At 30.3% G+C, this 27,383-nt stretch overlaps 4 protein-coding genes across 14 annotated transcripts; 1 reads left to right on the top strand and 3 right to left on the bottom strand.

The window, feature by feature from the left end:
• Positions 1-308: 308 nt before the first annotated feature.
• On the top strand, positions 309-25,669 carry ATP7 (copper-transporting ATPase 1). 11 transcript variants are annotated; one of them, XR_013059298.1, is made up of 34 exons: positions 309-686; positions 934-1,061; positions 1,500-1,523; positions 2,243-2,346; positions 2,418-2,545; positions 2,618-2,826; positions 2,924-3,128; positions 3,220-3,363; positions 3,736-3,877; positions 3,976-4,244; positions 4,314-4,539; positions 4,621-4,852; positions 4,934-5,330; positions 5,426-5,655; positions 5,750-5,973; positions 6,053-6,147; positions 6,232-6,361; positions 6,438-6,525; positions 11,142-11,213; positions 11,324-11,378; positions 16,042-16,457; positions 16,535-16,830; positions 16,911-17,132; positions 17,207-17,436; positions 17,499-17,688; positions 17,756-17,989; positions 18,071-18,941; positions 19,020-19,591; positions 19,663-19,866; positions 19,945-20,165; positions 20,252-20,416; positions 21,691-21,826; positions 22,029-23,003; positions 23,160-25,669. XR_013059298.1 is itself a non-coding variant. In XM_076621937.1 (33 exons), exons 1-32 carry the CDS (start codon positions 517-519, stop codon positions 21,821-21,823), a joined length of 7,023 nt encoding a protein of 2,340 aa, XP_076478052.1. In that variant the 5' UTR covers positions 309-516; the 3' UTR covers positions 21,824-21,826; positions 22,029-25,669. The 11 variants fall into 11 exon arrangements, 10 of the variants coding, with proteins under 10 accessions (XP_076478052.1, XP_076478051.1, XP_076478053.1 ...); XM_076621937.1 differs by having other exon boundaries at positions 11,145-11,213; positions 22,029-25,669; XM_076621936.1 differs by having other exon boundaries at positions 22,029-25,669.
• Positions 7,455-10,176, bottom strand: PGAP3 (Per1-like protein PGAP3). The gene is made up of 7 exons (XM_033337137.2): positions 10,017-10,176; positions 9,653-9,795; positions 9,420-9,572; positions 9,198-9,322; positions 8,990-9,123; positions 8,701-8,905; positions 7,455-8,635 (listed from the first exon to the last, which is right to left on the bottom strand). Exons 1-7 carry the CDS (start codon positions 10,150-10,152, stop codon positions 8,557-8,559), a joined length of 975 nt encoding a protein of 324 aa, XP_033193028.1. The 5' UTR covers positions 10,153-10,176; the 3' UTR covers positions 7,455-8,556.
• Positions 22,813-24,267, bottom strand: LOC143302378 (uncharacterized). Its single transcript, XM_076621953.1, has 2 exons — positions 24,180-24,267; positions 22,813-24,102 (listed from the first exon to the last, which is right to left on the bottom strand). Exons 1-2 carry the CDS (start codon positions 24,264-24,266, stop codon positions 22,813-22,815), a joined length of 1,377 nt encoding a protein of 458 aa, XP_076478068.1. The 5' UTR covers position 24,267.
• Positions 25,104-26,204, bottom strand: LOC117158336 (uncharacterized). Its single transcript, XM_033337135.2, has 4 exons — positions 25,966-26,204; positions 25,698-25,891; positions 25,369-25,526; positions 25,104-25,280 (listed from the first exon to the last, which is right to left on the bottom strand). Exons 1-4 carry the CDS (start codon positions 26,081-26,083, stop codon positions 25,235-25,237), a joined length of 516 nt encoding a protein of 171 aa, XP_033193026.1. The 5' UTR covers positions 26,084-26,204; the 3' UTR covers positions 25,104-25,234.
• Positions 26,205-27,383: the final 1,179 nt, after the last annotated feature.

Raw genomic sequence — 27,383 nt, 5'->3', positions numbered from 1 at the left:
ATAAATATATATATTAATTAATTAAATCACATAAATGTATGTACATTCAAAGCATTTTTAATGATTTTTTAATATTAATTACAATGATAAAAATAAAATACAACAGAAATGTACTTAAGAAAGTAAACTATTTTATACTAATCTTGCTTAATTATCTATGCATAAATAAGAAACTTTTAGCATATATTTATACATATAGACATTTCATAGAATTTTAAACAATAAAAATTTTAATAAAATATAATTGGTAATATTTTTCCATTAAATATTGCCTTCTATAAAATTATAAAATATAGTTGTCACTGCCATCGAAAAAGCTTGTGTATAGATTGCGTGGGTGGATCTGCTAGATCCTATGCGTGTTTAAAAGGTGCAGATGAATGTTATAGTAATAAAATCAGGAAAAGTATATAAAAATAGTTGTAACGATAAGAGCTTGTACGAGGTCAGATATTATTTATACCTTTTTACCTTTATCATATTATATGTGCAAGAACGATTAAAGTTAACCACAAAATGAAATGTTATCAACTGGTTCTGATCGTTTTGAACGTATGCTTAGTGCACACATTTAATTTAGAACCAAGAATACCTGTTATCAAAAAAGGATTAAATGGATCTTATTTCGGTTACTCTGTAGCCGAACATCAAGAAACTTCCGACGATGGAACAATATCAAAAAGCTGGTATGTGCTACTTATAATACTTTGTTGTAATTAAAATAATCAAGAGAATGTATACATATATATGTATAATATAGATAACAATACATACTTATATGTATTATGTACAAAATATTGTATTGTTAATATTTTATTAATTTATACTTTTATCTACTAATTACATCACTGATATAATATATGATGGTAAGATAAGGCTTAGATAAACAAGAAGCATGCATTAAGAAAGCTTTAAGGATAATATCTGTTACAGGATGTTAATTGGAGCTCCTTTAGATCAAAATAGGCAACCAGAAACTAATAGATCCGGTGCATTGTGGCAATGTCCTTTAACAACATATAAAACAGATTGCACTCAAGTGATTACAGATGGACGATTAAGTATGTTTTTTAATTTAAAAAAGTTCTTCAGAAATACTGATATAAACATCTTATTTATTGGTTATAAAATTTAATTCTACATTGTATTAAAACATTTAATTTTCATAAGCATATTGTATTTACTATACTAATGTTACATTAATAGAAGTATGTTAAAACTTGTTATATTTGAAACAAGTCAAAATTTAACTAAATAACGTATTGTTATCTAAGCTAATTTATATTTTATCAGTAAAATTATACACATATTTTTTATTTCAATGCTATAGTATTGTCTAAGTGTCATCTTATGTTTATATATGATTTTGGTGTAGTCATTGTGCATGTCATTTTTTTATGTTATTATTTCATAAAGTCATTAAGTTATTGTGCTTTATTTTATGTTATACATATAATAAGATTATTTTTTTGTTAAATTATGTGTTGGTTAACGAGCAGCAGAAGGGAGTCTGTATGACACAAGTAAGTTATTGAATGGTGTTATTTGAATGAGCAGTCATTTAATTTATTATTATGAATTATTTTATTGTGATTTTGTATATATATATATTTATATTGATATGCTCATTTTTATGTCAGCATGGCATTTTAAGTTATGATATAAAAATTATTTTATTGCATTATTTGTATTTTGTGATTCAAAGAATATTTTCTACCAAATGCACTATTAACATTTTCTGATATTTGCAACTATATTCTTACTAACTACACATCTGCATTTTAGAAGTACACAATTTATAGATAACACAAAAGAATAAAATTATGTATGTTCTCATGTGTTTTACGAATAATATATTTAATTATTGTTGCTTCTTAATAATCTTTCTGATATCTATTCTTTTTTTGCTATAGCATGAAATTTCATAGATAATTGTTTATATTATTCAGCTTTTATTTTTATTTTATTTTCTTTCCAAATTAGGCAGAATATTTTTATTTTATAATACATTCAAATATTTACCCATCTTCCTTTCCTTTACTTCTTTCACAATGACACAAAGTTATTATATAATATGAAACAAGAAAAGATTACTAGGTAATTTGAAGACATAAATGACAATAACTTTACTGTATGAAGTTTCTGACAGGAAACATTTATGTTCTAAAAGGAATACCATGTATATTATACAATTATTTATTATCATTACCAATCGTTTAATAAATTGTTTTCTGCATTTTAGATCTTGAATCTGATGATCTAATACCACCAGGTAATGATGAAATTAAAGATAATCAATGGTTAGGAGTAACAGTACGCAGTCAAGGCTCTGGTGGCAAAGTAATGGTATAAATTTCATCATATTTTACCTATTAATACTATTAAATTGAATATAATTTAGTATAATAAATTTCTAGGTTTGTGCTCATAGACATATTGTAAAAACAGCAGATTCTCAATGGGGTCAAGGGCAATGTTATATATTGACACAAGATTTGAAATATCAAGATTTAAAAAAACCTTGCTCTGGAAAACCTACCAACAAGTAAATTCATTTAATAATTTTTACAATTAACGTTTTTGAAGGAATCAATCAAAAGTTATGATTCTATTTCAGAGCACATGAACAGTTTGGATATTGTCAAGCAGGAACCAGTGGTGTCCTTACTTCGGAAAATCGTGTCGTTATTGGTACTCCCGGCCCACATACTTGGAGAGGGACTTTATATCTCTTTACCGTTTCAGATGAATTTTTAACTAGGGATAATACAGTTTATAATGCTCCAATGCAAGATTCTTCTCCTGTTAACAAATATAGTTATTTAGGTAAATATTTCATATGGTAGTATGGTATTTGATGATAATAAAGTTAGTTTATTAAGTTATTGTACAAGTAAGAAAAACAGAACAAATCAATTTACAGGGATGTCTGTTACTGTGGGTGATTTCTTTGGTACTGGATTAGCTTATGCTGCTGGAGCTCCGCGTTCAAATGGTACAGGTCAAGTTGTTCTACTTACGCGACGCGATTTTAAGCCAGATATGGATGTTGCTCTTATTTTGGATGGTGAACAATTTGCTTCAAGTTTTGGATACGAAATTACTTCTGCAGATGTTAATGGAGACAAGTATAATTCTTTATATATTGTTTCTAAGCACATAATAAGCATATATCTTTTTTAATTGCATAATTACACTTTTTCACTTTTTTGCTCTTAGAGTTGATGATCTTATTGTAGCTGCACCTTTTTACTTCAATAAGGCAGAAGGGGGTGCAGTATATGTGTATACTGAATTACAGAAAACTTACAAGAAACGTGAAAAAAGTAAACCTATTAAACTTGTTGGGCGTGAAGAATCAAGGTTTTATTTCCTTTTAACTTCGCATATATAAGATGTCCCAGTATATTTTATAACTCAAAATAGATAAGGAAAGAATGTCATATAAACATATGACATTGTATGCATTGTTAAATAGTTATAACAAAAGAAAAACAGTATACGAAATGAGCGGTAACGAACATGAATTACTATGGCTCAAAGTATTCGTAGCTTAGGAATATTTACGTTTAGTAGCAGTCAGAAAATATCATAATACTTTTGATAACATATGTTTATATGACACTTTTGTTTTATTTTGATGTATAAAATATGCCGACTACGTATGACTGGATAAGACCGGAACACTCCATAGAATTGAATATACAACATTAAATAAATATAATTTAATTATAGATTTGGATTTGCTCTGACAAATCTGAAAGATTTAAATAAAGATGGATATGACGACATTGCTATTGGAGCCCCATATGAAAAAAAAGGAACAGTATACATATATCTTGGTTCAAAGAATGGAATAATCACAGTACCATCACAGGTACTGTTACATTATTATCTACAATATTATGGAAATAAACTAATTTTCTATATTTATGTAATATACTTTTTTATATTGCGGAGATTTGTTAACTTTAGGTTATACATGCAGAAGATATGCCAGAACCATTACAAACATTTGGCTATTCACTAAGTGGTGGAATTGATATGGATCAAAATGGATATTTCGATTTATTAGTAGGAGCTTATGAAAACGACGCTGTAGCACTTCTTCGTTCGAAAAAAATCATTGATATTACGACTTCTATTCATTATTTAAAAAAAGATGGTACATTTCAAGAAAAAATTGAGCCTATAGATCCTAATAAAGTTGGGTGTCCAGAAGATCCAGATTCAAACCATACCTGGTAAGTATAATTTAATAAAATTTAGAAGTAAGATTATTTTCATATAAAATTGTAATTAATTTGTTACAGTTTCTCATTTGAAGCTTGTTGTGAGACAAAATCTTTAGTAAAAGAAGAAGATATGCAAAATCTAAAATTAAATTATTATATTGAAGCTGAAACTTATACTGGAGTTAAAAAATTTTCTAGAGTTTGGTTTGGAACTGGGTATTCTCATTTACATTACGTTAATCGTACTGTTCATTTAGATACAACAAAATTGAAGCATTGTCAAAAAGAAATAGTTTATTTGAAGGTATATTTTATATATTATAAATAATATTTTTACCAGAGACTCAATGTCTTCATTATAAATATGTTTATTAATAATCTTTAGGAAAATACACGTGATATTCAATCACCTATTAAATTCCGTTTAAATTACTCATTAATACAAGAAGAACCAATTATGCCAGCTGAAGGAGAACCTTTACCTGATATAAAGAATTACCCTATATTAAACCAACAAGAAGCTGCTCGTGTATTTGAAGCCACCTTTCAAAAAGATTGTGGTAATAATGATATTTGTGAAAGTGATCTGCAAGTAAAGGCTCGATTAAATCTATCAGGTATATTTCTGAATAACTAAAATTACTGAAATATTAAATTAAAAAACATTTATGGAAATTATTAATGTGCTCAATTATTAGCTTCTTCGGTGAAACCAAATTTCTACGAACTTCTCCTTGGTGAAAGAGACGAAGTTGTGGTTGATGTGAACGTGTCTAATATTGGGGAATCTGCATATGAAGCACAATTATTTATTGTTCATTCTCAAAGTTTAAATTATATCGCTAGTAAAAGCAATGATTCTGCAATCTGTAATTTATATAATGCGACTATAGTAGGCTGTTCTATTGGAAATCCTTTTAAAAAAGACAAACTAGTAAATATACAAGTAAGATTTGATCCAAAAGAACTAGAAGATAATAAATCACAATTGGAATTTGTAATATTTGCAAATTCCACTTCAAAAGAAATAAAAGAAAAAGAACCTATAAGATTACAAGCTACAGTATTGAAACAAGCAGAATTATCAATTAAAGGGTAACATTTATTTACAATTATATATCAAGAAAGAATGATAATGTAATACAAAATCAAATCACACATTAATTATAAACAAATGATTAAAATTATAGGAGTGCGAAAATTCAGTGGGCTTTTTATGGTGGTCCAGTTATAGGTGAATCTGCCATAAAACATTTAAATGAAGTAGGACCGAAAGTATCGCATGTGTACGAAGTGTTCAACGAGGGTCCATGGAGAGTAAGTAGTTTAGAAGTTCACATTTCGTGGCCTTATGAGGTTGCGAATGACAAAGCCCATGGTAAATGGCTTTTGTATTTAGAAGAGCTACCAACTGTACAAGGTAAAATTTCTTTCTATACTAATTTAACGTGTTTTTATATCTTATTTAATATTGAAATATATGCAGTATATTTACTTACTCTATAACTTTGTAGCTTTAGGTGATGGTGAATGTATATTACCATCAGGGCAAGTAGTTAATCCACTAAAATTGCAAGATAGTATAAGCTACGATGATATTGATGTATTCCAATCTACTCCTCCTCCCTTGCCACACAATCATACTAACCACATGAGGACTAGACGAGATACAGAAAAAGTTGTTAATACACGAACGATCATTGATAAAGATGGTCACAGACGTCAAGTAGTTTCAATGGTGAGTAATTTATCAATTTAAAAGATATCTTATCTTGGAAATATAATAAACATTTAAAAACTATCATTAAATATTATAGAATTGTAAGGCTGGGACTGCAAAATGCTTTGATATTACATGCTTTATATACAATTTGCAACGAAAACAGGAGGCAATTATTACTGTTAAAGCAAGGTAATGTTTAATATTTTTTAGTTATACAAACATGTTTTTTAAATGAATTCTTTATTTGCTAAATGAACTTTTTCATATGTTTAGATTGTGGAATTCTACTCTTGTAGAAGATTATCCAAAAGTAGACGAAGTAAAAATTGGTTCTAATGCAAAAATTGTTATACCACCAAATGTTGTAATACAACAAGAAAATTTAAAAGATGATTATGCAATTGTGAGTATAATTGTAATTATACTTTAATGTCATGTATTTGGCATTTTTAACTTCATAATTATATTTTAATATCTAGGCTGAAATAATTGTATATCCGAATCTTCTTGATCACCAAGATGGTGAACCAGTACCAACATGGATAATCATAATAGCGGTTGCAACAGGTTTGTTATTATTTGTCTTAATTACTTTGCTTCTCCGAAAACTCGGGTTCTTTAAAAGACGGCGGCCAGATCCTACTTTGTCAGGAAATCTCGAGAAACATAGAGAAGATAATCCAGAAAGTGAGGCATTATTTAAGCGCTAAACATTTATAACAGAAACATTACAGATTATTGATTGATATATACTATCTTATATACTTACATATAAAGTACTTACAATGAAAATTACAGCAAAAATTAATTCTTTAAAAAAGAAGGAGAAGAAAAAGTAGATTAATGCAAAACATTTGGTATCCATATTGTGATATATTGACGTATTTATCCATATAATTTTTTTAGAAAAGCACAAAAATTTATAATGTTTTATATGTACTTACTATCTATTTAATAACTACATCAGTAGTTATATTTTTCAATAATATTTAGGCCATTGACTTTTTATAAATCTTTTTTTAACTATATACTATTATCAAAAATCTTTATGAAATTATTCAAAATATTAATCGTAAGAACATTAAAAAATATAAAGGTTACTTTGCGACAATAATGTTATTTAATTTGCACATTTATACAAGCGCACAATTGAAGTATAGAAGAAAAAAATATGTAAGGAAAACTATACAATTTAATTCTAAATTTTATACAATTTTACATTCATATAATGAAACAATATCTATTACAACTAAATAGAAACATGGTATAAAATTACTTTCAGTTTTAGATATGAAAGATGCATTTATTTAATATTAAATATTTCTGTAAGCTATACAGGAATCATTTGATACATTTTATAATAAGACTGACTTTATATAAAATGCACTTTTTGTTTTGCAAAATTTGTACAATTTCTTTTTTATTAAAAAATTGACAATTGCAAACTAAAAAAGTCATAATAAATGCAAACTTGCCATTAATTTTGTAACATAAGATTATTAGAACAAAGATACTTAACTCTAGAGTTCAATGCTAATGAAAAAAACAGACTCACATTGTCTTTACACTGTGACTTAAAATATATGAGTAATATATTTAATTATATTACATTTACATAAGAAGGATTAAATTCTTTAATCTTTAATTAATAATATAACAATTTTTAGAGGTTTTAATTTGTACCCATAATGGGAACTTATTTCTTTAGAAGTAGTGTACAAAATTATTAGGTACATTATTACATTTTTATATTAAATGTCAGCAATATACATATGCATATGTACTATTAAAGCTAAAGAATGTTTAATGTAACGTGCCTTTAAAATATTGTATACATCTTATTGATTGTTATATTATATGTATACTACTTGTTACATATTAAGGTATACGAATAATTTAAATGTATACCGGGTACTTAAAACCTATTGTTCTATCAATCGGTCAATGGTTTAATTAATATAAACATTATGCAATTATATCTTCATATTACAATACATTCCCCAAAGTATTTATATGTTTTCCTGTATTAAGTAATAAATGCAATGAGCTCTGGCTGTATTAAGTCAGAACTAATACCTTGCTCTAAATTCATATGTTAACACTAAAATGTCTAATATGTAGTATTAATTACATTGCCAATGACAGCTAATCCTGCCATGTTACACATTAATATTTACAAAAACAAGAAGTAGATTGAAGAAATGTGTTCAATGATCTTTTAACAGATAATCATTCATATCAATTTAAAAAAAATGTGTATTACAAATTCATTGTATTTATCATTATATTTTAAATTTCACTTTATTATAAATTATAACTTGGATATGTATATATATAACTTGGATATATATATATATATATGTATGTGTGTGTATAAACAATATCTTCAAAAAAAGTAATAAAATATATATACTACTGATATATTAAGTAGTACATGAAAGAGATATATTTCTGTTTTGTAAATTTCATTTAATGTTAATAAAAAATAGTATTTTATAATTAACAAAAAAATACGGAATAATATTTACTATTATGTAAAGTAACAATGAAATAACACTTTAGTACCTCAAAAGAAATATATGACTAGTAATGACATTACTAATGTATATGATGATTAATATTTAATATTAATTTACTATAACATTTACTCAAATAAGAACAATCTGCCATCATGAACCTAAAAATTTTATATAAAAATATATTTAGAATGTATTAACATTGTACTAAATAAATTATACTAACCTATACAACAAAATTGTAAGAGGAACTGTGCTGGCATGCCACAAAGAATGAGCATCAAGTATCCAAAAGATTGGTGCAAAATCTGCTACTTCTAATATAGTAACAAAAACTGTTAATATATTAAACCAACCAATTAGATAAATATAAGATAATTTCTTGCGATTACGGTGCCACCATATCATTGTTATAACAAATGTTAAAAAACCTGTAACATTACGATGATTAGTCATAATTTTTAATTAAAAAACGTCTGATTATTGAAAGAAATACAAATACTTCATTAAATTACCTATAACTATATTAAATTTCATATTATAGTCATAGTTAATGTAACCAGACCATAAATGGGATAAATGTGAATATAGTGTGCTAAGGTATCCACATGTAATCACAGTAAATAACCTCTTATTTTTATAAGTTATTCTAAAATGTATAAAGAGATATCTTTAAAATGTTTTTATTAATATTCTATTCTATCTAACAACAGTATAAATTACCTTAGTAGCATACAATACAGTAATGTAAGCACCATAATAAATGCACAGGAATAATCCATTACTTCTGTGAATGGAGTATCTCTTGCATGAAAAATAGATGACCAAAACCACCCGTGCATGCATACCTGGAATTAAATTTTTTAAAATTTACATAAGAAATATTTATATTTATATAAATTATATAATAAGGGAATTATATTTATATAAATAACAGATATATACCAGACTAAAATAAGTCCATATGTAAAACATAGGATAAGTACATCCATATTTTCTTTTAAATTTCCAATACATAGTAATATGAGCATAAAAATTTAATATGGAAAATACGACAGAAGCAGGTTCTTGACAGCCAAAAATACGAATAAATGGCCACTAAAATAAAAATCAGTTGTTTATAAAATTTATATTTTACTCTATATTTATGTATGTTATTATTATTAAATGTCATATACCTTCCCATGAAATTGAGGAACTTCTAAACCATGAGATGTAAAATGATCCACTGTCTTCCAAGTACAGTTGTAACTACAATCTTCCTTACAAGACCAAAATAATAACCTTAATGATAAGGAAGGTAGTACCTTAAATCTATGATCTGTAAAATGATCAGTTAACATCGGTATATACATATACATACTGTACATATAATAATACATGATAAACCACTAAAAAAATATTTTCTTTATTGTTATCTTAACTTTCTAGTTGGAAAATACTAAATTTGTAATAACATTATTAATCATAATTTTTTTAAGCTTTTGTCACAATTTACTATGTCACTCAGTTTTTCCCTGATACATTATTGAAAATACGTACCATTATCGCAATTATCATTATGACATTTTTCAAGGCACAAATTGTAAAACTGAGATCTATCACCTATCGAACCATCTATACCTTTTACTAAAAACATTTGAAATGTCAAAATTGACAAACATTTTAATTTCGACATACTACCCGTATGCCGGCCACAGTCATATACTAACTTAATTACACAGATCTGATAACTCCCGTGGTGGGGATAAGGTTGTAAAGTCGTAAGGTGTGCTTTACAAATCGGCCGCTAGCCATAGAGCGCTATAATCTAATAGGAAAGGTGTTGCTGCTGCTGCTGCTGCTGATGCCGAAGTACTAACAATTCAGTGTGATAAATGTGAATAGAAACCTATTGTCTATCTATTGCCTGTGCTGATATTTACATAGTTTATTACTAATCGAATCCATTAATTTCGGTTTAACTATGAATTTTTTATAGGTTAGATTACATTTATTAAGCAATTCTGATAGTATCCAGTTAGAACAGTGTATAGAACAAGAATCCGTTTAACCTAATAAGTTTTGTAAACTTATTTTAGATCGCATGTTTATATATATATTTTTTTGTTTTTTTTATTAATTTATCAAAAGTAAAGTGTATGTTCACAATTGTAATCGGTAAATAAGATTTTGCCAGTAATGTATTCCTCTCTGATGGTGCATTATGTGTGTAAGATAGTGAAAAAAGTGAATCATAAATTAAACTGTTCACTTTGATGAAAACATTTTATTTTCAAATTTGATATTATTGGTATGTATTCTATTTTTTCATATTTTCTTAATCATGCGTAATAATGTTAAAAATGTATATAGTAATCTTATTTATCGGATATGACAGTTACATATGCATAGTGGTGAATAATAGAGCGAATAAATATTAGCTGATGATTTCATTCATTTTATCGACTATTCCATTTAACAACAGTATTTATTCATTTTTAACTCTTTTCTTAGATTTTTCTCGTAACGACTAAAAAATATCGTAGTTACTTATTTATTCTTATCAATTGTTATCAATTATTTTGATTTTGGTGTTTTTGAATTTGGATATATTTGAAAATGGTATTGATCAATCATTTTAATTATACTCTTATATATTTATTTATTTGGAATGTTATTTTACAGAAGAAATGGAATCAGAAATTAATACAAAGACATTAATAGATGACAATCATCAGCTTAATAAAATCAGTACAGGTAATATTATGTATCTGTTACAAGTTATTGCTTGACATAATTTTCACAATGCATTTGCATTAAATAATTGTATCATATTTGAAATCAATGTTTAATCATTGACTTTACAGAACAGGCTGACAGGGAAGATGCGGCAAATGCAGAGCTGACAGTAACAAAAAAAGAGTAAGTGATTTGTTCGTACTATGAATATTTACACAAAATATAACATATTTTTATATTAAAGATTATGAAATATTTTATTATTTTACGATTAATTTTGTATTTAATTTTATACATACGTTTGCGTATCTTTTATAATGCTAATCAAACAGGTTAATTAGCAGAGAAGAATAGAACAAAAATGGTTGCTTTGTACAGAGTAAATATGTGGCATGGATAATTATTGTTGATAGTATTATCGCTTAACTTTAATTATTTAAATATTGCCAATTGTCCAAGGGCAAATTATTTTTCGTTCTGTTAAACTCGTATTGGTAATTGGTAAGAGGAAACGCGTATATAAAGGAAACGTAACTTTGTTAAAAAAGTAATACATATAAGTTGGTCGTATCGAAGACGAAAATAACGCGCGATAGTTTTGAAAATTAAACGACAATGCTTTGATGACGAAACGCGAAGAACAGAAGAATGTTATTGAGTGCTCGTATTTCAAAAAGCACTTGGTGACTCGCAGTAGTTTTATTTTCTAATCGACACAGAGGGATAGATGGATTCGAAATTTGATCGTGATCTGTTGATCGTTCAAACCTATAAGTGTGTAACGAACGTATTTCCTTCGCTTTGCCTATCGAATAACTCCAATTTTATCGCCAGTCAATTCGTAAAACATTATGCTATCGTGACGTTCTTTACATTTTAACGATTACTATTTCGATTTATTTTATGCAATCGTATCGTAATGCGGAAGTTCGCAAAAACGTGGCGGTATAAATTACTGAATTCTACAAAATACTTGGGGTAAGTCATTCGTTAAATCAATCAATATTATGAATAGCATATCTATTTCTGGTCTTTTAATCCGTATTTCACTTATCAAAGAAGCGATAAAGACTTATCTTTTTACCAACAATCGAAATATAATATTAAATATGATACGATTCGATAAATGAAAAAAATAGACGTACAAGGCAATTATACAGCCGAGAGATCTGTCCATTCCATCTTTCGCTACGTGGATCTGGAACACCACTTTCTCTCTTGTTCATGCCATTCTTATTCGATCCATTTTCAGGTATATGTACACCTAGTCACAACGAAATCATGCATTCGCTTCCAACTGTTCAACGCGTTCCGTTCTTTGGCCAGTGTACCATATTCGCTCTTTCATTCGATCGAATTAATTTCGTTTTTCATCGAACTCTTTTCAACATAGTTTCGAATTTTTCATGACTCCGTCGTTCGTCTGTTTGCGTATAAATATCATCGAGAACGTGGCATCGTTCAAACGTAGATTCACTGAAAATAATTAAACGCGTTCTTCGACTTCCTTCGATCTATTCTCCGGTCAGTTTAGTTGTCACCGAGTTTTCGACACGAGTTTTATTTTGAAAGACAGTGCTTTTACGAAGCAGTCGAAGAAAAGGAAACAAGATAAAGGCTTGCGGTTTTACGTGTTCCCCGCAATTATACCACGGTCGTAAAGCCATCAAGCATCGAAAAATAGTTCAGCAGCGACAAGTAATAGAACCGTGAAGTTAAAAAGAAGAGAAACGATCCGATGCGTATACTTATATATTTACTTGTGCGACGAGGATAACGACGCGGAAAAGCGACATCGGTTTAGATACCATGCTTTGCTTCGTATAAGTACACATTGCGGCTCAAAGACGAACGAACGTCTTTTACAGTTAGACAACACTAAACGAATCGTTTGAGCGTTGAAACTGAATTAACGAAGAACGATAGAACGAAGCGTTTATTAATGTATAAATCGGGGAAAGTAGGAAGAGTGCGTCGTTATCAGTATCAGCTGCTGTACAACTATCGAATAGGAAATTAAAATAGCATAGAGAAAGTGGAAGAAAGGGCAACGTTAGACGAAACGTGCTTTACCAGAGTCTTCTATAGTTTCTATAGAGTCTTGTAAATAAAGCTTAAATTCAAATAAAGAGCAGCGAAGCAAACACTGCAGCTGATTTCCTTGTTTCGATACTCTATATAAAAGAACTGATAACGAAGAATACATCATCGGTATTTCCATTCGTTACGGTCATTTCCGTTACGGTCATTTTCTTACGAAGTGGATTTGTTCGATACATGACGAACAAGATCGTTATAGGATATATATATATACACATATGTATATGATCTTGGGGAAGCTGAAATTCCATCTAGGATGATGAAATATCCTTTACCTTTGTGCAAGGTACACAAGAAATTAGTAGCGAATCGGTCAAATTTCCACTATCAGTCGTTTCCTTGCTTGCAGTTTTACGACGACAATATGATCGATGACAATACGAAACTACTTGGGTCAGTACCTTTTCTCTTACTTGTTTCGTAAATTGTTTCAAAAAACTCAACGCTTGAAACGCGATAGAGCGACAGAAGGTTTTCCTCCTTCTTTTGCTAATTTGTTTGCAAAATGTATATTGCGTACAATGCAATTAAGGCTATGCTTACAGCGGATGCGTGTTCCGACGAATCAAACGACGAATAGATTCTTACGAGTTTATTAGTATGTTTATGCATTTCGGTCTTCACGTTTCGTTAGTCAGTGAGAGAGAGAGAGAGAGAGAGAGAGAGAGAGAGAGCACGCTGTAACCATAGCTTAATAGGTAATTCGTTGCTACGGTGTAATAGTACGAACTTAATTTAAATTGAGAGACGACGTTGGCAACATTCGTTTGATCTATGGATATTTGACGAAGGTTAGAAAACCGCGCGCAGAAAGTGTGACGAGACATTTCTCTTTCGATGTTTCATCTCTTTCCTTTCTTCCTTTCGGCGTGTATATATCGGTATGCATCCAAAGCGAGCGTCTGTATCGCGTCTATTCCGAACAATTTCAATGCGGCTACTGTTACAGTATCGTTGGAACACGAGTAGAAGGGAATTTCTAAACTCGAGTATCGTACGAACGAAGTGAGAAAAGGTCGTGCGCAACTGTCCTTGTAGAGAGGAGTAACGAGCGATCGAATAAGTGCCGTGAGCAAAAAGACGGGATCGCGTAGCATGGCGATTAGAGGAGTTATCAGTCGGTCTGTGATATCAATTCCAGTCAAACACACGAACGCGTTTGGTTCGCGCCCCACTCGTCGTTACTGGGACGTGTTCGCTTTCAAGGAATGTGTGATCTCGATCTGGCCACAACACTGGCTAATTGTATCCATTGCACGTACAATTCCGGAAATCCTTGGGCTGATCTTATAAAACGATCACGGCTACACGACAAAGGAGCCAATGATCGCGTCTTTGTGAGCGATCCGATAGATTATCTCGTTGATACTTTAGTGTTCGTCGTCCGGTCAATTTTTCCAATCTACGTTTCTTTTTCTTTTTTTTTTTTTTTCAATTTCTTTTGAAATATTTAACTTCGCTAAACTGCCTACTCTTGTTACCGCGCTCTTCCGCAAAATTTCAATCGACCCAAGTCAGGACATTTTTCATTACGAATATCCACTTTGCTTTGATGAATATTTTTAACGCGGTCAAAAATTTCGATCATCCCAGCTTTCGTCTACTTTTTTCCTTTTTCCTTCTTATTCTTCTCCCCCTTTTCGAGAAAGTGCGGACTTGTCGCGAGACTCGGCTCAGTTTTATCGTCTCGCGAGCAATGCTTATCGGCTTCTAAGAGCTCGTTAGAATGGTTCCGTCTAATATCTTGACGCAATGGGATCGTGATTACGCGAGTAATTCCACGGCTATAACGGTCGTTCGTTCTTGAAAGATCTGTAAAACCGCAGAAACGGAAACGTGATCATACTTGCAATTAGAAAGATGGACGACGATAGGCAGCCGTTAATTCGAAAAAGATATGACTCAACGAGCTCGTTTTGGTAAGATTTTTCGAATCCTGTAAACGCAAGATCGTATTTTCGTTACGTATCTCGTTATCTTTCGAATACATAATAGCGATCGCCAGTTTCGTCGCGCTTACAACAAGTTCTTTCGTAGCTTCCGCGTTAATCGATAGCGATATTCAGATCTCGGTATAATCTGCTTTAAAGAACAAAGAAGAGATTACCGAACAATGGAAACAGTCGTATCACGAGAGATTCTGAATCGAGCGCGTTATTTTTCTTTACAATTCTCACATCAACGGACAAACGTGCAAGTTACATAAAACAGAAAATATTTCCTTAAGATAAGAGGGAGGAACGTAGCTTATTTACGTTTCGGGTCGTTAACGATAATATCGCGTTTTTAATAAGAGTAATTTTGCTAATTACTCGTTTGAAATTCGAATCGATGACGAGAAGGTCACGCTACTCGTCGTTTTGATCATTAACGTTCGATTTGGAGGAAAATCAGTGTAATCGGAAAGAAATACGTGCCCTCGATCGTATTCTAACATTTAAACGAATAACTCGCTTCGAAGTCGACCGATAACGATTACTTTCTTTTATTGTTTATAAAATGAACGATAGCTAAACTGCTTCGGTTGCATAATGCAAGTAGGTACACTAATGTGACCACGATAACTGCTACGATATTTCGATGACGTTCCTTGTTATTTATTGATGTACTTTAATGTTACAAATGCTTATCGCTATAATTAATTCTAATGACTGGACGCAATCTGTATTGCGTATTATCTTCGTGCAGTTGGACGTCTTTCAAAGGCGGGTGAAACTGAAATGATCGATTCTTTCTGACTGTTTAGCGATGGGGAGGGCGATACCGATTACGAAGGCACGGTACAGATGGTGTACGTTCCTCGGTCGCAGAAAATGAAAGATTCCACGAATATTTCTACTATGAAGGTTAATATCGACGGTATGAGATGCCAGAGCTGTGTGAAGAACATCGAGAGAACCATAGGAAGCCGACCGGAGGTTTTAAGCGTTAAAGTAATCCTAGAAGAGAAGCTCGGCTACATCGAATTTAAAGCGGAAGAAATTACGCCGAACGAATTGGTCGAAGCGATAGAGGATATGGGTTTCACCGCTTCCCTATGCAGCGACGAAAGTAGCTCTACCGAAAAGATACAAAGAAGTGATTCGTTACAATTAACTATCAGTACTTGTACCGTACATATCGATGGAATGACTTGCGCGTCTTGTGTTAAAACTATCATTGGTGAGTACCGAATTTTGTTAAACCGATTCTTGTTCGTATAGTCAAGTTATCGCGTTTCTTTGCTATTTCTGTTGCAGACAGTTTATCGCAGAAAGCAGGAATAAAACAGGCGAACGTTAGTTTAGAGAAGAAGGAAGCTACGGTTTCTTACAACGACAAGGACCTAACGGCTGAACAAATATCAGGGTTCGTCGAGGAAATGGGTTTTAATTCGTTTGTTAAAGAAGTAAACGGTAAAGTTCTAGGAGAGGAAACACCAATGAATTTATCGTTAAAAAACAATTCTGCTCAAGAGGAACTTCCGTTGCAAATGAATGGGGGAGGTGATGTAAAGACTCAAAACGAAACAGCAAAATGCTTTTTACATATAACGGTAAATATTACGCGTGAAAATAATCCTGATTCGTCTTCGCGTTACTGCTTTGACGTTATGAATCGGTGTATTCCTCAAAGGGGATGACCTGTGCTTCCTGCGTCGCTGCCATAGAAAAACATTGCAAAAAATTATACGGTGTAAATAATATCTTGGTAGCATTGATGGCGGCCAAGGCAGAAGTTGCCTTTGATCCGAATAAGATAAGGGCGATTGACATCGCTTCTAGCATATCGGAATTGGGCTTCCCTACTACTTTGATCGAGGAACCTGGCACTGGAGAGGGAGATATCGAATTAAAAGTAAGCTGGTTATTAACTTCCCAAGTCGGCGACACGAAGTTGACACAACATCGTTCTGAATATTGATTTTATAGATCACAGGTATGACATGTGCATCTTGCGTGAATAAGATAGAATCGACTGTGAGGAAATTACCGGGCGTCCGTTCTGCCGCTGTTGCGTTGGCAACTCAACGTGGCAAATTCAAATACGATGTAGAAAAAATTGGCGTCAGGGACATTATCGAATGCATTAACAAATTAGGTTTCACCGCAATGTTATTTAGTAATAAAGATAAAGAGAACAGAGACTACTTGGATCAGAGGTAAATTTATTTCACGAGTTTCCAAATAAATAGAAATAAGTATATCTTTCGTTTTTATGTAGGGAAGAAATAAACAAGTGGCGGACAGCGTTTTTAGTGTCCTTAATTTTTGGCATACCGTGTATGTTAGCCATGACATACTTCATGGTAATCATGTCTATTGGTGAAAAAACGCACGAAGATATGTGTTGCGTAGTTCCTGGTCTTTCCTGGGAAAATTTAATCCTTTTCATATTTTCTACACCAGTCCAGGTAATTCCGAATATTTCTTTATAAATTAAGAAATTAAGTAGAAATCTTGACAAACTGATATTTATAGTTTTTTGGTGGCTGGCATTTTTACGTTCAAGCGTACAAAGCTTTGAAACATGGTACAACTAATATGGATGTTTTAATTTCTATGACTACTACGATATCTTATTTGTACTCAGTCGCCGTACTTGCAGCAGCTATGATAATGCAGGAACACGTTAGTCCTCAGACATTTTTTGATACTCCTCCCATGTTGTTAGTGTTCATCAGTTTAGGAAGATGGTTAGAACATGTCGCAAAGGTTTTCAATCTTTTATCAAACACTGTGCTTACGTTGATATAACTGTCACAAAAATTAATAAAAAGCAATTAATTTTTTCAGGGTAAAACATCGGAGGCGTTATCGAAATTATTGTCTTTGAAAGCAACGGACGCGGTCCTGGTTACTTTGGGCCCTAACAATGAACTACTATCTGAACGTTTGATCAGTATAGATTTAGTACAACGGGGCGATGTCCTAAAAGTAGTGCAAGGTGCCAAAGTTCCCGTCGATGGTAGAGTTTTATCAGGCAATTCTACTTGCGACGAGAGCCTAATTACCGGGGAAAGTATGCCGGTACCGAAAAAGAAAGGATCGGTTGTAATAGGTGGCTCGATAAATCAAAATGGTCCGCTTCTAATTACTGCCACGCATACAGGAGAACACACGACATTGGCACAAATTGTACGATTAGTAGAAGAGGCACAAACGAATAAGGCACCTATCCAACATTTAGCCGATAAGATAGCTGGTTATTTCATACCTCTTGTTATAGTTGTTTCTATAGTAACTTTATTCGTTTGGATAATAGTGGGATATGTAAATGTAAACAGTTTACCAATCTCGCACAACGATCAAATCAAAAAACACGGATTGAATAGAGAAGAAATTATATTTCAATATGCTTTTCGAAGCGCGCTTTGCGTATTAGCGATAGCTTGTCCATGCGCGTTAGGATTGGCTACGCCAACTGCTGTTATGGTTGGTACCGGAGTCGGAGCATTAAATGGTATCTTAATAAAAGGTGCTGAACCTTTGGAAAATGCGCACAAAGTTAAATGTATTGTATTTGATAAGACCGGAACAATAACACATGGTATACCAATGGTAACAAAGATAAATCTCTTTGTAAATGAAACAGCTTATTCACTAGCAAAGTTCTTAGTCATTATCTGTACAGCTGAAACAAATAGCGAACATCCGATCGCATCAGGTAAAACATTGAAAATACTTATATTTTTATATATTATGTCTAGCGTACAATTTTCAATAAACTGCTTTTTTTCTTAAGCAATTGTGCGGTACGTGAAGGAAACAATAGGCTCTGAAACAACTGGACAGTGCATGAATTTTCAAGCAGTTGCTGGTTGTGGACTTAAATGTAAAGTATCACATATTTCAACTACGTTGGCCGATGCATTAAAATCTGATAAGATTCTTAACTATATTAACGAGGTAAAAAGATTACCTTCTGGAACGCATAACTTAAATAATGTGTCGATCGATGTTACGCCAATTTCGAGCACGAGACAAAATTTGGAATTGTTGCTAAGTCCGGATTCCCATGGTGACCAGACTAATCCTGACGATGTATATGAAATTTGCGTTGGTAACAGAGAGTGGATGCGAAGAAATGCTATTAATATACCACAAGAAGTAGAGTTGAAAATGGTTATTGAAGAAGATCTAGGACATACTGCTGTTTTAGCAGCAGTGAATAATGTACTGGTGGCTATGATCAGCGTAGCAGATACGGTTAAACCAGAAGCCCATCTGGCAATCTATACTTTGAAAAAGATGGGTTTAGAAGTCATTCTTTTAACAGGAGATAATAGAAAGACTGCTGTTTCTATCGCTAGACAAGTAAGCTTTCTTTCACTCGATGAGTTCGCTTATGACTTTTTATCGATTCATAATATGTATTATTCATGTAGGTTGGTATTACTAGAGTATTTGCAGAAGTGTTACCTTCGCACAAAGTTGCTAAAATTCAGCGTTTACAAGATCAAGGCTTAAGAGTTGCAATGGTAGGAGATGGTGTTAATGATAGTCCTGCCCTTGCACAATCAGATGTTGGCATTGCAATATCTTCTGGTACGGATGTTGCTGTGGAAGCTGCCGATGTAGTCCTCATGCGAGTGAGTTAAAAATTAAATGAAAAAATTTCGATATTTTATATTTATACAACAAATACTCTATTAATAATAATTTTTTAGAATGATCTTCTAGATGTTATCGCGTGTCTGGATCTATCGAGAAAAACAGTTCGTCGAATAAGGTTGAATTTTTTATTTGCTAGTATCTATAATTTGTTGGGTATTCCTATTGCTGCTGGAATATTTAGTTCTTTCGGATTCTTCCTTCAACCTTGGATGTCGTCAGCGGCGATGGCTTTAAGCTCAGCATCTGTAGTTGGTAGTTCTTTGTTACTAAAATTGTAAGTACCACATAAAAAAGAAATAGTTTTGCATTCAAGGAATACAGTATTTGTAAATTTCAATGTTGTTTATTTTATTTTCACAGGTATCGTAAACCGACGAAGACCACTTTAGAAACATCAGAATATTTATCAGCGATGCATGCTCATTCTACTGCAAGAATGATTGATTTAGATACAATATCTCTTCATCGTGGTTTAGATGATACTGTAATGCCTATTATGCATAGATCAACATCGACATTGTCCAGGTATGCCCAAACCCCTTCTACGCTCTCGAAATTTGTGCAGAACTTTAATAATCCTACTGCCTAATAGAATTACGGCAAAACTGACATCATACATTCGTGTTGCCTTCTTAATTGTATCATACTAATATCAAGGTGGTAGTTCTATTAAATTTTATGTGCTTGTTATTTATCATTTATATTGTTAATATATTAAATTAACAAAGATATTAAAAATATTTAATTTAACTAACTAGTGATTATAGTAAAACTACTATCCTAGTTGTAATATGTTTCATAACTTAAGTAGCAAATTTTCTATTGATATCTCAACATTTTAATTGCATTGTGAATGAGTAAAACAGGCTGTGAACTTTAAATTAAACTTATGAAATTATCTTTCTAATCAAATGGAGACTTACTGTTAACTACATTTAAAACAATATAAGACTGACTGAAAAGGAACTTTATCAAACAAAAACTTGGTGAAACATGTCGCTTCCTGTTGTAAATAATGTGCTAAAACAACAATTGATACAGGAGCAATTTTGCTATACTAAACTGTAAATATTGTATTAAACGTAAATAACTGATACTAAATAAGCTATTTCTTACTGTACATCGATTCCAGTTATTGTAAGAAAAAAAATACATATATATATATATATATATTTGTAAATAAATATTCATATCTTTTGAACATGTATATGTTATCTATTAAATAATAATAATAATAATAATAATAATAATATTATTTGATCCTCAGGATTGGTTTTCAATTTTTGTACATATATTCTTCTGCACGCTTTTACCGTAATTACTTTTTATGATCTGCATATTAATTGGAAACTGTGTTGAAGGTTTATAATATTGCAACAATATTTTTGATTGATTGCAAGAGGAATAAATTATAGCACCTTTTTTCTTGGGCTAATTTGGCTGTGTATCCAGTTAATTTGCTTACAGCAAATAGCAGTGACGTATAAAGTATGTTGTAACTAATTTGGTTATTGAATTTATATTTCATATAATACTTGAAAATTTAACTTTCTTCAAATGCTTATATTACTGCAAAATTATTCATTAACAATATGACATTTAGATCGCTTGTATAATATTTTACTGTATCTGTAGCTTAACATAGAAAAATGTGACAAATAGTTATAAGATACAGTCTCATCTTTAAGTATAAGATAAGGTAATACAAGTTTTAATTTATACATTGATATTTCAACGTTTCTGGAATAAATTTAATAATTTGTTTGCCTTGTTCAAACAAATTGCTTGTTCAATTGCAGGCTATTTAGGAGATCTAAGGACAATGTAGAGGGTCGTCTCCTAGGTGAAGATATTGATGAAATTGATTTGGTAACAGATTTTTCTGGATATCGAAAAAATATAAAGGACCATACAAACATAACACCCTTATGACTTGTAAGGATCTTTTTTATATAATTCATATTATTTCTTATTCTGTGCATGTGTGTGTGTGCGCGCGCGCACGGACATTTTTTTGCCAATAATATAATAAACTGACATTTAATCAAATTTTTGTCATAATATCTTATTCTCAATATAATCACGAAGTTTTCAGTTTCAGAATATATTTTGTAATTAACTGTTAAATTTTTAATAGGTTTTACAAAAGGAAACGAAAGCAAGCAAAATGCGAAGAACCTTAATAGTGCTTTCATAAATTCATTGTCTTCTTTTACATTAAGTTCATGAATAGTATCATCATTTTTACGTTTTTTATTTCAAATGAAATTATTAATAACTTTTTGTATTGCATTATATGTATTTTGTACTTAACATTTTTTATATAAAAAGATGCAATCATTTGCTTGTAAGAAATCAAAAGAGGTTTTGTATGAAAATCATCAATATATTTCAATACTGAGTATTATGAAAGTGATACTTAAAAGGTTTATTGGGACCATGTTTTAATTTAATTAAGTACAAACTTAAAACGCTTTAAATTTTATCATAGTATATGTTTTATTTGTTACAAAAACATAATGAATTTTTACAACTTATAGATTATATAAATTGTAATTAAAATTCTCAACTCGAATATTGCTTAATAAACTATAATACCTCAACTTATATAATTATATTCACGCGCAGTTGTGTTTTTTACCTATTATAAATTTTTAAATATGTTTATTTATAAAAACTCAAATTGATATATCTCTAGAAAATGAAACGAGAAATAATTGTGTAGTATAACTTGTACGTTAATATATTATGTTTTCTCTGTATTTAAAACTAAACTATGTATATTAAATACATTTTCGAGATTTATACTATATATTGTTAAGTATGTATATATATATATATATATCTTCAAATATTTATAGTAAAAAAATATATAAAATCTTGTATAAATTTAAAGAGTAATATTTAAATATTATAATATTTTAGTTGTACTGATTGGCCATATTAGTATGCAATGGAATAAATGCATTTGTTTGTGACAGAATATCATCCGAGATCACAGTTGAATTTGTATTGTAAGCATTAGAATCTCCCTGAATATTACTGACATCCTCGTTGGAAACATATGGCAAATTTTTGTTGCTCAACACAGAATATGTCTCTGTACGAATAGGTAAGTTTAAATTACCTTGTTCTTCTAAATGATTTCTTGTCAACTGATGAGGAGCAACCAAATTTTTCATATCAAGACATGATTCTAAATTATTGATGTGAGGAATACAAATTGATTGTACATTTTTGGATTGATAATTATTGTTATTATTGATAGGAACCACATTATTGCATTTATTTAAATAGCAATCATTGTAAAAGTTTGGATTCAACGAAAAATTGTTATACTGCAACGAATGGTGTATATCATTTTGTTGTGGAATTTCATTGTTGGTTAAATTTTCATATTGTGTATCAGGTATGTTACAAAGTAAATTCTTATTCATATATCTGCAATTTTGATGTTGTTCAGAGGTAATATCTTGTGACTTTATTAAATTGCATGAAAACTGTTTCTTTTCTGCATCAGAAACTTTCTTAGCATCTACTTTGGATTGAGCACAATGTTGTATATCATTTAATATATCTAAGTTATTATGTGATTGCATATTATGGTTCATATATAAATGATTATAATTGCTACTGTGTAAAAAGTTCTGATCATTATAAAGATATTTATTTTGTATTCTGCTGTCTATATTATTTACTTGAGGGGTTTCTGTACATTTCAGTACATCCTGTTTTACATTTGATTGCAGAATTTCATACACCTTTGGATTTTCTTCTACATGTTGATTTTTATCAAAGGTGTTAGAATATGAATTTGCAATTGTTTCCCCACTGTTTTCAGGCTTTGCTTTTTGTGTATCAGAAAACTGATCATAACAATGATTTTCTTTAAACATATCACGTGTATTAACAAGAAGGCTCGTAAATGGTGGTAAGTTCTTATTAATTTTATAATGTCCATCGGATTTATATTTTGCAAATAACATATATAATTCATCTTGTGTAAGCATTGAATATTTTAAAGATTTTTTGAACAATAGATTTAACTGCTGAATTTGATATTTATATGCTTTCGCATTATATTTGAGAATCATGTTTGAAACACTTATTTGTTTACTAACTTTCTGACACTTTTTTGTGCCCTTCTGTTTTACCTTTTGTTTCATATTCATTTTTTGGGATAAATCGTATTCTGTTTTCTCTTTAACATTCTATAAGTACACGATCTACTGTTAGTTTTAATTTCTATCGCTAGTAATAAAATTTTAAGATAATGTAAATATCTTACCAAAATATTGTTTTTTGATATGTTATTAGTATCTCCATCTTCATTGATTTGTACCGGTAACTTTGATGATTTCCTTCTTTTAATCATATCAGTATCTAAAATATATATATATATTATATAAAGATATAAAAAGAAATTTATAATATAATAATTAATCTAACTTTATCACGTCGACTTAAAAATAAAATGAGAAATCCATCTCACACTAATTATTAGAATTGTATTCTGAAAATAATTTTTATATTAAAATGAACGATATAAATACATATTATATGGAAATGTAATTTTGTGATACATGTAAATGCAATATAATAACTGAAAGTAATGTAGATATTAATATCTCCTACCGTTGCTGGACTAAATTTAAAATCTTTCGTTTGAAAGGCGGCTTACTTACTGTCACTCAGATTTCTTAGAGAACCCACGTGAATATGCGATAACGGTACGTATATATGTATACAGAAATACAAATACGTTCCCGCTCTAAGTATTTATTTTATTTGAAATGTTTTGTTAATTTTCTTATTCATTTACGAAATTTAAATTATTCAATACAACTGATCATTTGCAATATATCATGTATTATAAATCAACGATTACTGATTTCTTAAATCATTCTGAATTCGTCGAAATTATAGTAACGTTTTATCATACGTATTTTAGTGAATTTCTCTTTTTTATGGGGTATTATCTGAATGATAGTCTTTTGTTTTTCCCTATTAGTTTTAATTTGTACATTTCTAACTTCCAATGAAGCAATGTCATAATTGTAATGAATTTCTGCCCAATTTTTTTCGTGATGAACAACAAACATAACATTTATTACATATACAAAAGTAAGTTCACATCAAATAGTACATATTTTTTTGAATGACAAGAATAGGATGCGGGAAGGATAACAGGTAATTCTTTCATTTAATACACTTAATACTACATTGTATATATTGTATTATAATTAATTTTTTTAATTAATTTAAGATCCTTTATATTAGTCAATGTGAGTAGAAATATGTAACTTACAAAATGAGTATAAAAAATATACATATATTTAAGCCCTATTTATAGCAATTAAGGCATTTAATTTGTTCTTCGTAATCATATCTGCAAAAAAAAAAAGAAAATAAAGAAAAATGAAATCCTCCAAATATTTATATATATATATATATATTCCAAGATTAAGCTAACTTACGTAGGCAGGGAACAGTTTTGACAAAATAGTTCTGAGCAACTAATACACTCAAAGAGACAAGAATTACATAAAATTTGATCACAATATGAACATTTGCTGAACATGCTTTGATCTATCACTCGACTGCATTCACAAAGATCATACTTTGGTCGAACATCCTTACAGGATATAAAGGAAAAGAGAAAGGTGTTAATTTTATCATATTTTAAAATCTCTATACATATAGGTTGGATTATATTGGATTAATGATAAATCTTTGTAATATCGATAGTAACAATAAATTTATGATAGATAGATTTTACTATTGTTAATAAGTGTAAATAACTTACCTTTATAACTTTATCCGCTCCTAATAATTCTAGTTTACTATTCAACACCATTTGTTTTGAGATACGTTCATTTTTGGATTTGCACGAAGAAGGAGTTTTCGATGATGGTACATCGATAGAACTCAATTCTATAGAAGTATTTAATCTTCGCGACAGTACTTTTACACCTTCTTTCAATAAATCCATTGTTTTGTCTATATGAAATAGAATAAACAGAGTGTATATTATTATAATATCGGTTGATATTCGTATATTATAACCTCCGTACCATAAACATTCTTCATTCGTTCCTCTTGACAGACGCCGTTGTCTATTTGCTTCTGTCCTACGTGTACTTTTAATTGGGGTAGTAAATTATCTTCAAAAGGACATGGACGTTTCGGCATTCTTTAACTTAATTTAACTTAATTAACAGCAGTTCAATAAACAAATGCAGATTAAAATTTTCATAATATCGTACCACGGAAAAGTTGACTCGACAGAGCAACCAACCATATAGCTCATACAGAAGTTTATATATATGTAGTCGCGTAGTTTGATGTAGTGTCGCACTCTTTCCACCTTTCTACCTTATGCTTAAATTACAAATTCAAAACAAAAACAAAGTTAAATACATCTGTCGTTAGATTATAAAGTTTTTAATATGAAATTACTTGCAATTATTTAAGTTGTTTTTATAATTGTTTTCATAACGTAAAGAATTTTCTTATACATATAAATAGGAGATTACTATGTACATAGATCTCTTAACAAGCATATGTGTGTGTATATGTATATAAATGGATGCAATAAAAAATAAATACATATTTAACCATTAGAGTTTAACTATTTGCTATATTGTGTTGCATATATAAAGTGTATAGAGGTGATATTTATATTATAATTTAGGAATTAAGTTTACAACGGAATTAGTAATATTTGTTTATTAGTAATGTTGCATTATTATTACTTTTATACATATTTGATATTGGCCATCAACAAATATGTTACAATTTTTATCTCCCCACATTCTCGTGTTTATTCGTTTGCTTGAAAACTAACGATATTATTTTATAATAATACATAATAATTCATAGTCATTGCGTGACAAGTACCAGTAGTATTCGTTAGTACAATAACTGTACACTGTATTTGTAGTTTGCTTCACAAGTAAACTATAAAAAAAGTAATTGAATAATCGAATGAATTGTTATTCGATAAAGTGAAATAAAATAAAACAATTGTGATATCAATGTTGGTTACATCTGGTGGTGTAATGATCGTTTTTTTTTCTCCAAAACAAGGTGATATATACATACCCATTTAAGGTCGACAAGAAAGAAACTATTTAATCGATTCGTGGGACCGTGAGACACTCGAATCACAATATGCGTACACCGTTGCCGTGGTTTCAGGAATTGAACGTTTAAAAAAAGAAACTAGTTCTTCGTTATGCGGAACAAGGGTTTCAGGGCAGGATTGTTTCTTTTCTCTTCGTAAAAAAATAGTTTACTGCAAGTGCATCGAATTTAGCGCAAATCCCTAATCCCTCTGAACACGATCGTTCAAATTTTATAGAGTCAGTTTGCCGCTAAACGCGGGCATTTCAAAAGTGGTTAATCGATTTCACGATCGATAATTGCATCAACTTGTAAAGCAACTCGAAGCCATATTCCTTTCTCGTGTTTCCGGCGTGGAAGTTTTCGA

The sequence above is a fragment of the Bombus vancouverensis genome, chromosome 10 (genome assembly GCF_051014615.1).
Source record: "Bombus vancouverensis nearcticus chromosome 10, iyBomVanc1_principal, whole genome shotgun sequence".
NCBI classification, from domain to species: domain Eukaryota; kingdom Metazoa; phylum Arthropoda; class Insecta; order Hymenoptera; family Apidae; genus Bombus; species Bombus vancouverensis.
The sequence above is the reverse complement of the archived record's forward strand: the minus strand, read 5'-3'. Positions and strand labels throughout refer to the sequence as shown.